The sequence below is a fragment of the Aethalodelphis obliquidens genome, unplaced genomic scaffold (genome assembly GCF_003676395.1).
Source record: "Aethalodelphis obliquidens isolate GAN/ISIS:26980383/991018 unplaced genomic scaffold, ASM367639v1 scaffold8, whole genome shotgun sequence".
Lineage (NCBI taxonomy): Eukaryota > Metazoa > Chordata > Mammalia > Artiodactyla > Delphinidae > Aethalodelphis > Aethalodelphis obliquidens.
In genome coordinates, this window is record NW_020837952.1 from 40,682,981 (window position 1) to 40,697,311 (window position 14,331).

The 14,331-nt window shown below is 39.9% G+C and overlaps 1 protein-coding gene across 1 annotated transcript in view; it reads left to right on the top strand.

Annotated features, from left to right (window-relative positions):
• Positions 1-14,331, top strand: part of CFAP54 (cilia and flagella associated protein 54) — a 302,505-nt gene that overhangs the window by 272,593 nt on the left and 15,581 nt on the right. The window contains exon 67 of the mRNA XM_027107250.1: positions 7,996-8,070. Coding sequence (XP_026963051.1) covers positions 7,996-8,070 — 75 coding nt within the window. The remainder of the gene's footprint in view (positions 1-7,995; positions 8,071-14,331) is intronic.

Sequence of the window (14,331 nt, forward strand, 5' to 3'; positions counted from 1 at the left end):
ACACCAGCCTCCAGGCTGGTGGCACATCCATCCTCTGGAACATCCCCAGTCACTGGGCAGGAAGGAAGAAAAGGGGCAAATCACACCCTGGCTCTTTGAGTTTCCATCATATCACTTGCACTAACATTTCACTGGCCAAGTAAGTCACGAGCCATGCCAACAATTCTGCTACCAACTTGGAAAGAGGAAAGCTGGAAAAATTGTTGAACAGTGCTAATGACAGCCAAAAATAATTATTTTTTCTTGATAAATCAGTTTTATATAATATCTATTGATTTTACTATACAAGGATTCCCTATATTTCTCCTCAACTTCTCCTTTCCCCATCCTTTCTAAATATTGTTATATCACAGAATTTAATTAAATCAGCATTCAGTGTTTACGTCATTATAACCCTGTAAACAATGTTCACAGCCAAGTCACAGTGTACTGTGGTTATTTTCCTTTCCTGTATAAGGTTTGATTTTTCTTCACTTGTCTTTTTTCTTAACTTCTTTCTGATCATTACATCGGATCTGTCATATATTCATCCATAGATTTGTACCCAAGTGTTTATATTTATGTCTCAACTCTTCTTTTCCTTCCTGGAGGCCCCTCTCCTGCTCTGGTTAAGGACTGGTTACCCTCAATGCCTGCAGCACAGCTCTGATTCTGGGACCTCCCTCTGCTGCTTTTCTGGTTGAATTCCCAGCCACTTGTGTCCCATCTCTGTTTTTCTTCTCTGAAAGCTTTTAGGATCTTTATTTTTGCTCTGCTGTATCTTTTTAAAAAAATCACTTTCTGCTAGTTTAATATTCAATTGGTGACCAATAACAAAATATTTTTAATTCTCAAAGAGCATTATTGGTATGGCTCTTTTTGTTTTCTTGTTTACGTTATCTTTTCTTTTTTTTTTTTTTGTGGTACGCGGGCCTCTTACTGTTGTGGCCTCTCCACACATCCTTTATAGTGCACATCCTTTATAGTGTCCTCAAATGTTACAACACAAATTACCAGATGTTTAACTATAGTAATGATATTCTGAGTACTCAGAATAAATATCCCAGTAGATCAGATATCTCAAACTCATGAGATTCATATATGTAATTCTTCTCCTAAAGTGCATTGTTGCCCTTTCATATCTGTTTTCAAGAACTCAGCTCATTTCGTTTTCGAACTTCTTTAGTAGATCACTTACAATCACAGTTTTTTAGTCATAGACCAAACTTACCAATTTGCTGTCTTTGAGCCATAACCTAGACTGTTCTTTGCTGAAATTGTCCTTGAATCCATTATTATATAGTTCATAAAAGGCAAATGATTATTTTTCTCCTGAACCCATTTGTCTTTTCAACTTACATTGTCTGAGACAGGAGAGTGAGTGTCCGTAAGAGTAAGGATTCTAGGTTGTGCTCTGCCACTCAGCTTTACTACCGAGGGTCTGTCACTTAATGTTTCCTGGGACTAGTTTTCTCCTCATCTCTAAACAGGATCCTTTCACTCAGTTACTGGTGAGACGAAGAGATTGTCCCTTGGTTGGAATGAGAGCCATCAGAATTTTCCTGGGAGTCAGATATCGGTATCAAGTTCATCACAATGAGCCCAGTGCCTGAGCCAAGAAGTTGACTATGAATATAAACAAATCAGGAATAAATAGGGGCAAGTAGTGGCGTTTGAATGCAAGCAGAGGGAAGAACCCAGACGGCCCACCTTGCCTTAGCCAAGCTTTGTGACTTGCTCTCACGTCCTGACTTGAGTGATATATGTGAGTAGCTCAGTCCCTGAGTAGAACAAACTGCTTTCAGTCCTGATGTTGTCCTCTGTGTTTTCTTTGTTTTTGTTTTGTTTTGTTTTGTTTTGCTGTACACGAGCCTCTCACTGTTGTGGCCTCTCCCGTTGCGGAGCACAGGCTCCGGATGCGCAGGCTCAGCAGCCATGGCTCACGGGCCCAGCCGCTCCGCGGCATGTGGGATCTTCCCGGACCGGGGCACGAACCCGTGTCCCCTGCATCGGGCAGGCGGACTCTCAACCACTGCGCCACCAGGGAAGCCCTCCTCTGTGTTTTTGAGTTTACTTTATCCTCCAACTTAAAAAGTGTTTCTTCAGATTTAATTAGGGCATTTTGAGATGTGTTCCAGTTCTGGTAGTTCTATATGTGAAAGAATGTCACAAAATGGAAAAAAACCTGCTCTTTTTAGTTTAGGTGAATTAGCAAACAAATTAATTCACATCATTTGAAAGTTGTGAAACGGAAGGAATACACTTTTCTATTTTTTTCCCTATATACTAACCAGCACTTAGAAAAAAAAAAAAAAAGAAACAGCTAGGTTCTAGGTTATATCAAATAAATTCCAGGGACTAAAATCTGCCAGTTTGTTGTCATGACAACCTTCACTTGGAGCTAATGAGAAGTTAACTAGGACACTTGAAGAGATCAATTCTGTTTGGGAGTTGGACAGGATTTCATAACCTCTATAATCAAATATATTTATTTCTATCTCAGTATGGATTTTTGGTGGGTTGTTAAATATAAAAGTCCAGAAAATGTACCTTTGGTTGATATGGGAGGTGGTGAATCTTGTTCTCTTTCTCATTCCCTTCCTTTTTTTTTGTTTCCTCTCCCCCAAATCCCTATGGTCTGGAATAAGCCAAAAGCTTCAGAACACAGGTATTAATTTAAGATGTTTTGGGAGGGCTACAGAACAGGTGTTCCAGTCACTTCTGGCTCGAAAACATGTCCTTCTTCCAAAATGGACAACAGTGGCTCAGAATCACTGGGTTGTTTTAACCTGTCATTCACAGCTTTATGGGGTATCTTCAGAGCATATCAGGTGTTTTAACGCATATAAAAGGTGCAAACCATTCTGATTTTATGACACAAACACCTTTTTTGGAATGATAGCATACTGATATGATAAGCCTAAAATATATTTACCAAGTCACCTAAGATGAGTTCAGCAAACACGTGTGGGATGCCCGGATTGTACCAGGCAATTATATATAGTCAACATATCCCCAGTATCAAAGTACTATGAAAACATAGAACAAAATACAATTGAACATTAGCATCAAATAACACGTTATCTTTGAGAAACCGTTACATGCAAAAATTTTCCAGGCTTGAGGAGATAAGGACATACTGAAATCAGCACAATTAGGTCCCTGTCAGGAGGAGCTTAATCACTGTGTGAGTATGACCATAGGTACCCAGATGTAATTCATAATGAGCCCAGCTGCCCGGTGGCCCTCTCTTAGCAAGCAAAGTCTGGCATTCAAAGAAACATCAATATAATGTTCAAAACCATTGAAAATAATCTAAACCTTATTCTTATGAGTCTCTCGTAAGAATATCTGAGAGGGAATCCTTTCATCATATACAGCATAACAACTTCTTTTAAATCTCCTTTTTCCCAACTGCCTTACCCTTAGTGCCTCTCTGACGTTCACAGTGGCAGCTCTCCAACCTCTGCCTCATTGGTTCAGACTCCTAAACCTCTCCCTCCAACTCAGTCTGCATGGAGTGTTTTGACTCCTCTCCCCTTCCCGCTCTGGTTCAGCTCTTTTTTTTTTTTTATAACATCTTTATTGGAGTATAATTGCTTTACAATGGTGTGTTAGTTTCTGCTTTATAACAAAGTGAATCTGGTTCAGCTCTTCGTTATGAAGTTCAGCTTAGTCTCTCTGACACCTTCCCCTTTTCCTGTTTCCCCCATTATCTGGATTCTACACTTATACAAAAGGGCAAGGTTGCTGATATCCTTCTTTCTCAATGGTGGAGCTGTTGATGCAAACTATTCTAACTTATCATTAAAAAAAATCTCATTCACATAGGGGTGTGTGTGTGTGTGTGTGTGTGTGTGTGTGTGTGTGTTAAGAGAAAGGGTTGAGCTAGACTTTGTGCTTGCTTCAGTAGCGCAGGTAGCATTTTATAGCCCCTGTAGACTGAAATAAAAATCATGTTTCCTTGCACCCTGTGCCCTGACTCTATTGTTTTGGTCATTATCTCTTTCTGTGTCTCTTCCTCTCTCTTGACTTTGAATTCCTTTGCTCAGGGGTCTTCTCTGATATCTAGCCCAGTAACCAACTTCTAGTTGGAGACCTATGGAGAGCACTTACTGCAGACTGAGGATACAGCAAGAGATGAGAGGTGAAGTCATGGAGCTGGATGTTGTATTCAGGGTGGCAGGAGTGCAGGGTGAATGTAGGGCCCTGGGAAGGCAGGGCTGGGCATGGGCCGTAGGAAAAGCTGGGAGCAATGCCCGGAAGAGCATCTCATGATCCACCCTGAAATTTGCTAAGATAACCCTGATGGCATGTGAAGGACGGATGAAGGAAGCAAGAGTTTGGAGGGTGGAAAGCAACTTAGGAAGTTTTTTTTCCCATAAAATGGGTGAACAATGATGAGGACTTCAACTAAGTCAAAATGTTGACTCTGTTATTTTGGAAGTCACTCCGAAGCCTATCACTCATCAAATCAACAGATGCTCCTCTTTAAGGGAAAGTGACAGAGATTGAGCAGGGGTCCTTCTGTGCCCTCCCAGGCCCTTTGCCAACTGCACCATCCCTCCAACCGCCTTCTGCCTGGGATTGTTGAGTTCAGTGCTTTCCTTGTCTTCATTTCTGTGGCAGCAAGGTCACGGGAGGTTTCCCGCAGCCCAACATCGAATCAGCCAGTTTCCCAAGCGTGTATGTGGTTTACCTCAAATAATGCCAAAGAAACAGAACGTTGTTGAGGCGAAATTTGTGTTTGATAAATGTTGAGACAAGCCATGGAAGGCATTTATCAGGTGACATGGCTGTCTTCATCTGTTATGGAAATGATCAATGATACAGACAGTGTCATTTTGCTTGATAGCTCTTGATGAAATCATGACAGTAACCCATCACAGCTATTATTGAAACCTTTTGTATAGAAAGAAAACATACTTTAACCAGTCCTAAGAACTCAATTAGAAATATAGAAATTTGGATAAATAAGAAGAATATGTAAGAATGTACTCCAGGATGTGTGTTCCCCTCTGTCTAGTAAAGTGGACCAGGAGCCTGGAAAGTTCGTCATAGGAAGATGGTGTCCCCCAGTCAGTGCTGGATGTCCTGCCTGCCCTCCATCCTTTCTGGTCCCATGGAAGCTGCCCTACTTCTGGCCATGATCACTTCCTGCCCAAACAGCTTGAGTAGCCTCCTAGCTAATTTCTCTTTCTCTTATCTCTTCCTGGTCCAGTTCAGCTTTACATGGTAGCTAGAATTGTCTTTTTTTTTTTTTTGCGGTACGCGGGCCTCTCACTGTTGTGGCCTCTCCCATTGCGGAGCACAGGCTCTGGACGCGCAGGCTCAGCGGCCATGGCTCACGGGCCCAGCCACTCAGTGGCATGTGGGATCTTCCCGGACCGGAGCACGAACCCATGTCCCCTGCATCGGCAGGCAGACTCTCAACCACTGCGCCACCAGGGAAGCCCCAGAATTGTCTTTTTAAAGCAGTCAGATCATTATCCCCTCAGTCCAGTGCCTCTCAATTTCCTAAGCAACAAAATCCAAATTCCTTACGTTTACGTGTCCTGTTATAAGTACACCTCTCAGCCTATTTCTCACCACCGTGCTTCCTATACACACCAGCAGTAAAGACCGTATCAGGTTCTTTATGTTTCTTGAATATCTGCTGTTTCATTGCTCCATCTGGAATGCCCTTGTCCCCATTCTCTGCCAGTTGAAGTCTTACTACTCTTTCATACCTCAGTTTATATGACCCTTTCTCCAGGAAGTATTCCCTGTTCATTATACTTTTTCTTTTTAAACATCTTTATTCGAGTATAATTGATTTACAATGGTGTGTTAGTTTCTGCTGTATAACAAAGTGAATCAGCTATACATATACACGTATCCCCATATCTCCTCCCTCTTGCGTCTCCCTCCCACCCTCCCTATCCCACCCCTCTAGGTGAACACAAAGCACCAAGCTGATCTCCCTGTGCCATGCGGCTGCTTCCCACTAGCTATCTATTTCACATTTGGTAGTATATATATGTCAATGCTATTCTCTCACTTTGTCCCAGCTTACCCTTCCCCCTCCCCGTGTCCTCAAGTCCATTCTCTACGTCTGTGTCTTTATTCCTGTCCTGCTCCTAGGTTCTTCAGAACCTTTTTTTTTTGCCCCCTAAGATTCCATGTATATGTGTTAGCATACGGTATTTGTTTTTCTCTTTCTGACTTACTTCACTCTGTATGACAGACTCTAGGTCCATCCACCTCACTACAAATAACTCAATTTCCTTTCTTTTTATGTCTGAGTAATATTCCATTGTATATATGTGCCACATCTTCTTTATCCATTCATCTGTTGATGGGCACTCAGGTTGCTTCCATGTCCTGGCTATTGTAAATAGAGCTCAAATGAACATTGTGGTACATGACTCTTTTTGAATTATGGTTTTCTCAGGGTATATGCCCAGTAGTGGGATGGCTGGGTCATATGGTAGTTCTATTTTTAGTTTTTTTAAGGAACCTCCATACTCTTCTCCATAGTGGCTGTATCAATTTACATTCCCACCAACAGTGCAAGAGGGTTCCCTTTTCTCCACACCCTCTCCAACATTTATTATTTGTAGATTTTTTGATGATGGCCATTCTGACCGGTGTGAGGTGATACCTCACTGTAGTTTTTATTTGCATTTCTCTAATGATTAGTGATGTTGAGCATCCTTTCATGTGTTTGTTGGCAATCTGTATATCTTCTTTGGAGAAATGTCTATTTAGGTCTTCTGCCCATTTTTGGATTGGGTTGTTTGTTTTTTTGATATTGGGCTGCATGAGCTGCTTGTATATTTTGGAGATTAATCCTTTGTCAGTTGCTTCATTTGCAAATATTTTCTCCCATTCTGAAGGTTGTTGTTTCATCTTGTTTATGGTTTCCTTTGCTATGCAAAAGCTTTTAAGTTTCATTAGGTCCCATTTGTTTATTTTTGTTTTCATTTCCATTTCTCTAGGAGGTGGGGCAAAAAGGATCTTGCTGTGACTTATGTCAAAGAGTGTTCTTCCTGTGTTTTCCTCTAAGAGTTTTATAGTGTCTGATAGTCTTATAATCGTGACTCCTTTAGTTGTAAGTAAAGAAAAACCACTTATGCTAGCTCAAATGAAGTAGGTTTGGTAAGGAGGCAGTATTTGGCAGGGCATGGTAAGTAAGCTCGTGCATAACCAAGGACTGGGGACAAAACACAGTGGGCCCCACAGAAAGTGAAACTTGGAGAGTCGGGAGCCAAGATTGCACTCAGTCCCACAGGCGGTGTCAGTTCTCATTTATCTCTGTTTCTTGCTCACTCATGTTACATCTAGCCCATTGGTGCCTTCTCCATCTCCGTATTGCGACCTCTCAGCTCATCCGGCCAGTCCTGATGATAACTCTCTTCTGTTGTCCTTCCTTATATGAAATTACAATGATGGAGAATCTGATTGATTCAGCCCTGCCCATAGGTAGATCTTTCTTGGGTCAGATGTCCACACAGAAACACGCTGCGTCCAAACAGTAGGGGCTGCGGCAGTGTCCTCAGCAATAGACCACGTATGATATCAACTCTCTCTTCTTCTTCTTCATCTTCTCTTTCCATTTCTTTCTCGATTCCCAGCTGTTCATCTCTGCTTAAACCCTTTCTCAGATCTGAACCTCTTTATTCCAGGGCTCTCTTCTCAGAGGAAAAGTGATCTTCCAAAATCTTATTCTGGTGTGAATTACTTTACTTGTTCTTCTCTAACACATGAATTTTAATTGTGAATTTTGCAGGGAAAGAATCCTAAAATAATTTATTATTTGTCATTAAATCTTATAGTTTGTGGCTATTTTGTATCTTTTCAAATAACCCTAATTACTTAAAAGATTGTGACCTCTGAATCCCTCTAAGTTTCATCCTGGGAATTAGGGTTAGGGAATGATGTAACAAAAGACAAATGAAATAACTAATATATAATTAAAATATCTAGTATTTTACCAATAAGATCAACCTCACTATATTGTCTTATTATTTCTAGAACATGATTATTGAATGTTGCTCTGAAATAGTATCTTTGTTTTTGCCTGATGAAGAGGCAGCTCCGCTATCTGAGGTATGCATCTCTTTTAAAACTGTATGTGATTCTCTAACAAGTATTGTTGTTGCTATGGAAATGGAAATACAGAAAACATCTATTATGAGAGTATCAAGGGCCTAACCATCCTTAATTAATATGAAAAGTGCTAAGCATTAGTTTATAATAGCATGTTATTTTGGTTAGAAATATTCTTTGTTAAAAAATCAACTAGTACAGAAAGTTGTGGAGAGGATAATCTTAAAATCATCTCAAATTCACCATTCAGGGAATAACCACTATTAACATTTTGGAGAATATCTCAAATTTTTTTCATGTATAGTTAGACTTTTGAATTTTTATATCAGTGGGATCATACTGCACAAGCATTCTGTAACTTGTTTTTTTTTTCATTCAACAATAATGCTATGGAGATATTTTTATGTGAAAAGTCTACCCTGTCTTATTTCATGCCTACATAATAGTTTCTTTTAAGTATTTGTCATGTCAGGCTCTGTTTATATAACTAGATCCTTATTCATGGATCTTGAGGTTGATGGGTTCTAGAACATGTATTTCACCCTTCTGTTTCACCCATCCTCAGAGTTAATTCTTAGGAATAGGATTTTGGAGTAAAAAGTATATGCATATGGTCCCTGACTTACAATGTAAGTCCCTGACTTACAACTTATGATTTTTTTGACTTTATGATATTATGAAAGGAATACACATTCAGTAGAAACCATACTTCAAATTTTGAAATTTGAGCTTTTCCCTGGCTAGCAATATGCAGTCCAATACTTGTGATGTGAGGCAGCAGCAGTGAACTGCAGCTCGCATCACCCTCATGATCATGAGGGGAAACAACCCACATACGTACAACCATTCGGGACCCGGACAGCCATTCTGTTCTTAACTTTCAGTACAGTATGCAGTAAATTACATGAGCTATTCAACACTTTATTATAAAATTGGCTTTGTGTTAGACGATTTTGTCCAGCTGCAGGCTAATGTATGTGTTCTGAGCGTGTTTAGGGTGTGCTAGGCTAAGCTCTGATGTTTGGTAGGTTAGGTGTATTAAGTATATTTTTGACTTAAGATATTTTCAGCCTCTGATGAGTTTACCCATTTATTGGGACATAACCCCATCATAAGTAAAGGAAGATCTGTATACATTTTCTATTGTGGTAAAATATACATAATGTAAAATTTACAATTTTAATCATTTCTAAGTGTACACATCAGTAGCATTAAGTACATTCAAAACGTTGTGCAAACATCTCCACCATCCATCTCCACAATTTTTTCGTCATCCCAGGTAGAAACTTTGTACCCATTAAGTAATAACTCCCCGTTTCCTCCTCCCCCAGCTCCTGGTAATCTCTGTTCTACTATTTGCTTATTCTAGGTACCTCATATAAATGGAATCATACAACATTGGTTTTTTTGTGGCTGGCTTATTTCATTTAGTGCAATGTTTTCAAAGTTCATCCATGTTTAACGTGTATCAGTACTTCATTCCTTTTTAAGGCTAAATAATATCCCATTGTATGTATATACCACATTTGTTTATCCACTCTTCTGTGGATGGACATTTGAGTTGTTTGTACCTTTTGGCTCCTATAAATAATGCTGCTATAACCATGGGTGTACAAGTATCTGGGTGTACACCTAGGAGTGGACTTAGTAATTGGTGGATCATATGGTAATTCTATGTTTAACTTTTTAAGAAAACCCCAACAGCTGCACCATTTTACATTCCCATCAACAGTGCAAGAGGGTTCTAATTTCTCCACATACTCACCAACACTTACTTTCTCTTTTTTGATAATAGCCATCTTAATGGGTGGAAAGTAGTATCTCATTGTGATTTTGATTTGCATTTCCCTAATGACTAATTTAATCGCCGATCGCCCATTTTTATATCTTCTTTGGAGAAATGTCTATTCAATCCTTTGCCCATTTTGAATGGGCTTATACATTTGGGTATATAATTGCAAATGGCCTCCAGAAATGTGGCACCAGTTTTCTCTCCCATCTGCACTAGGTGAGAAGCCCAGTGTACCTGTGTATTCACCCACACTAGTTCTCCTCCTTCTTCTGCTCTCTCCCTCCCTCCTCCTCTTCTCCCTTTCCTCCCTCTCGTCCCCCTCCTCTTCTTCTAACTGTTGTAGGTCTGACAAGTGAAAAACGACATTTTCAATTATTTTATATTTATTAATAGTAAAGCCAAATATAGTTCCTACTTTGTTGGCAGTCTGTGTTTCTCCTTTTGTGGAATGGTGTTCATTCACTTAGCCAATCAACAAATACTTAGAGTGAACTGCCTATGTGTCAGGAACTCCTTTCTAGGCCCTAGAGAGCCTGCTGTGAACAAGCAACAAGGACCTCACTCTCTCGGAGCTGCCGTTTTTTTGTTTTTGTTTTTGGAGAGAAATAGTAAATAAATCAATAAGTAAGATAATTCTGCATTTTGTTAAGTGCTATGAAGGAAAAAACAGAGTGAGATGTTAGAGTAGGGTTGGCAAACTGCAGCCTGTGAACTATGGCCCACTGCCTGTTTGTAAATAAAGTTTTATTGGAACACAGCCGTGCTCATTTGTTTACCAGTTGTCTATAGCTGCTTTTGAGCTACAGCAGCAGAGCTCGGTAGTTTTGACAGAGACCATATAGCCCACAAAGTTTACATTATTTACTATCTGGCCCTTTACAGAAAAAAGTATTCTGATCCCTGTGATAGAAAATAACAGGGGATGGGGCAACAGTTTAGATGGGTGGTCAGGGAAGAATTCTCTTAGGAGAAGACCTGAAACATTACACTGTGTCCCTCCCACTAGATCATTAGCTTCTCGGGAGCAGGGGTGGTGCTATCTTAATCTTTGAATTCTTACAGTGCCTTGTACACGACATCACTTGGTTACTGTTTCTTGAATTAAATTCTCTTTAGTTTTAAATACCTGAAATTTAATATTTGCTTAAAATTTTTTTTTCATCTGGCCATTCATGTTCTTTTCCCATGTTTTTAAATGAGGAACTTAATTTCTTATTTTTTATGGAAATATGTAGAATTACTGCAGCAGACCATTGACAATAAAAATCAAGCTTAAATCTAGTTTTGAACAAACTGTGATTTACAAATAGGTCACAGAAAAAAATTGTTATTTTAAGACACATGATTTATAACATTAATGGGCTTTGGCCCCTGACAGACCTGGGTTGGAATCCCAGCCTTGGATCTTGTTTGACCTGAGGCAAATCATTTAACTTCTCTAAGCCTCAGTTTTCTCATGTGTAGAGTGGGGTAATAATGCCAACAATGCCTCACAGTTGTGAGGACTAAAGTAAATAATGTATGTTAAGTATTTGGATTAGGGTCTAGTGCAAATAAATGTTAAATAATTATCAGCTATTTCATCATGTCATCTTCATTATCATCTTCCCTACCATGGTCCTGCCTTCCATGTGTGAATTCTTCATCCTCTAGCCAACTCATTTCAACAGATTTTTAAGATCCAAAGTTGTTTTGAAATATTGACAGAAAAGGAGAGTAACAGTGTTAAAGAGAGAGAGAAAACCAGGAGTCCTTTTCTTTGCTTGTAATGTAAATAATTGTTGAATCCTAGAGGAATTAGGTCAGGGTACAAGATCCCAACATGAGATCGCAGTCGTGAAAGAATCACTGGTCCAAGAGAAGGTGCCTCCAATCGAATTCCACGCTAGCACGTCCACTGAGAGCGAGACTCGCCTGAATCCCACGCTAGCACGTCCACTGAGAGCGAGACTCACCTGATAGTGCTGGATGGAGCGTGGGCGTTTACAGGCTGGTTCCAAGAAGTAAATGGTTAAAATAAAGAAGAAGTAAATTTGTCTAAATAAAAGTACATGCCTTCTTTTGTCACTGGCATGAGATCTTCCTGTTCAGTTTAATTCCTTACTGAACATATCTATTATAATTGCCTTTGCCTGTATTGCCTCTTCTTAATTAAAATAAATATTGCCACACACAACTTGTGACAGAAATAACCTGAGATAGCAAGGAAGTGAAGGAAGGGAATGAGTGCTACGTGCTAATGTTCTTAGTGATTAGTTACAGAATGTAAATGACCGTTAGGTGTACTTTCTGGTGCACCAACAATGAAGCGATCCTTTCATTGCCTACATAGGTTCAGATTATTGCAGTTTCCAAGTTGTCAGGTAGGATTCAAACATGACGCTAGAAATATTCTTTCCGCTCTTGCGGTGACCGCCTGTGGGGAGTCGTTCTATACAACTCCATTCATCAGTAATTTTTGACTTCCAGCTGCACGCAGAACATTGGTGTAGATACTTTTGTTGCTGTAAAGGCAGCATAGGTTTAAGTTCCTGCATTCAGCTAAATTAAATACTTTCGTATTGGTTCACATGATACATGTGAATTTACCTAATATGTGTGTATGTGTGTGTATGTGTGTAGTAGGTGTATCTGTGTGTGTGTTACGTATATCTGTAGTGTGTGTACATGTGTGTATGTATGTATTGAACTGATTTGAGTCATACAGACTCAGGATGGAGAGGAAATTCCTAGGAGCAGATCCTGCTTTGAAGGTGGAAAAGGTGACCCTAAGCCTAGAGAAAGGACACATTGTAGAGGAGATTGCAAAGTAGTTTTTCTTGGCTGCATGAGTTTAGTAGGATATTTTTTGAGTTCACGGTTTTTAGCTAGACCTACTATAGTACCTGACAAACACTAACGATAATAATCATTAAACTGCAAATCTTACTAATAGTAGTAGTAATTTTAATATTTATTGAGCACATGGCATGTGAAGACACTGTCCAGTGTTTTAAATCCAGTATCTCATTTAACATTACAAGAAGCCTATGCAGTCGGTTACTGTTACTATCCCCATTTTAGAAATGGGGAGGTGTAGCAGCATGCCCAAGCTCTTGCAGCTTGTAGGTAGAGGAGGCACTAGTCAACCATAGATCCGCTTACATCCGGGATCTGCATCTTTAACTAAAGTGCACCCAGTGCATGTCTGATTAGAAGAGGGAGCAGATGCTGCAGGGTGTTGAGGAGTGAGAGGTGAGAAAGGGAAGGTTGCAAGTGTAGATGAATCTTTGAGAAGGTTTGGGACAGGAGTCTGGAGAGGGTGGAGGAGCAGCTCCCAGGAGGCAAGGAGTCAAGGGCGGGTGTTAGGACAGCAGCAGTGCACAGGGCAAAGAGTTGGGAGGGGCGCAGTTTGCCTGTCTAGAAGAAAAAAGGACAAATGATGAAGCAAGGCCTAAGGGAGTGGGCCGGAAGCAGAAAGATATTGACAGCATAAGTGAGATGGTTGCCTGGAAACAAGAAATACATCTCTTTCTGTAGGTCTTGGGGCAGCAGATTAAGGGCAGGAAGGGATGTGAGTAAGTGTGTGAGAGAAGGTTAGGAGAAGCGGGGGCAGTTCACACCCAGTGGTTTTCACTTTCTCAATGAAGTAGAGGCAAGTTCATCTAAGACTGGAGTGGGGTAAAGGGTTGAGGGTATGATCCTCTAAGAGAGATGAAGATCTTGAATATTCACAGTCATTGAGTGTGATGAGCAAGGAGCTGACCAAGAAAAAGTAGAAGAATTGAGGGCCACAATGAGATTTAAAAGTCATACATTTGAGGGGCACTAGGCTACTTGGCTTTTTTTGATTTCCTCTTTGATTTCTTCAGTGATCTCTTGCTTATTTAGTAGCGTATTGTTTAGCCTCCATGTGTTTGTATTTTTTACAGTGTTTTTCCTGTAATTGATATCTAGTCTTACAGCATTATGGTCAGAAAAGATACTTGCTATGATTTCAATTTTCTTAAATTTACCAAGGCTTGATTTGTGATGCAAGATATGATCTATCCTGGAGAATGGTCCGTGAACACCTGAGAAGAAAGTGTATTCTGTTGTTTGGGGATGGAACGTCCTATAAATATCAGTTAAGTCCATCTTGTTTAATGTTTCATTTAAAGCTTGTGTTTCCTTATTTATTTTCATTGTGGATGATCTTTCCATTGGTGAAAGTGGGGTGTTTAAGTCCCCTACTATGATTGTGTTACCGTCGATTTCCCCTTTTATGGCTGTTAGCATTTGCCTTATGTATTGCGGTGCTTCTATGCTGGGTGCATAAATATTTGTAATTGTTATATCTTCTTCTTAGATTGATCCCTTGATCATTATGTAGTGTCCTTCTTTGTTCCTTGTAATAGTCTTTGTTTTAAAGTCTATTTTGTCTGATACGAGAATTGCTACTCCAGCTTTCTTTTGGTTTCCATTTGCATGGAATATCTTTTTCCATTTTG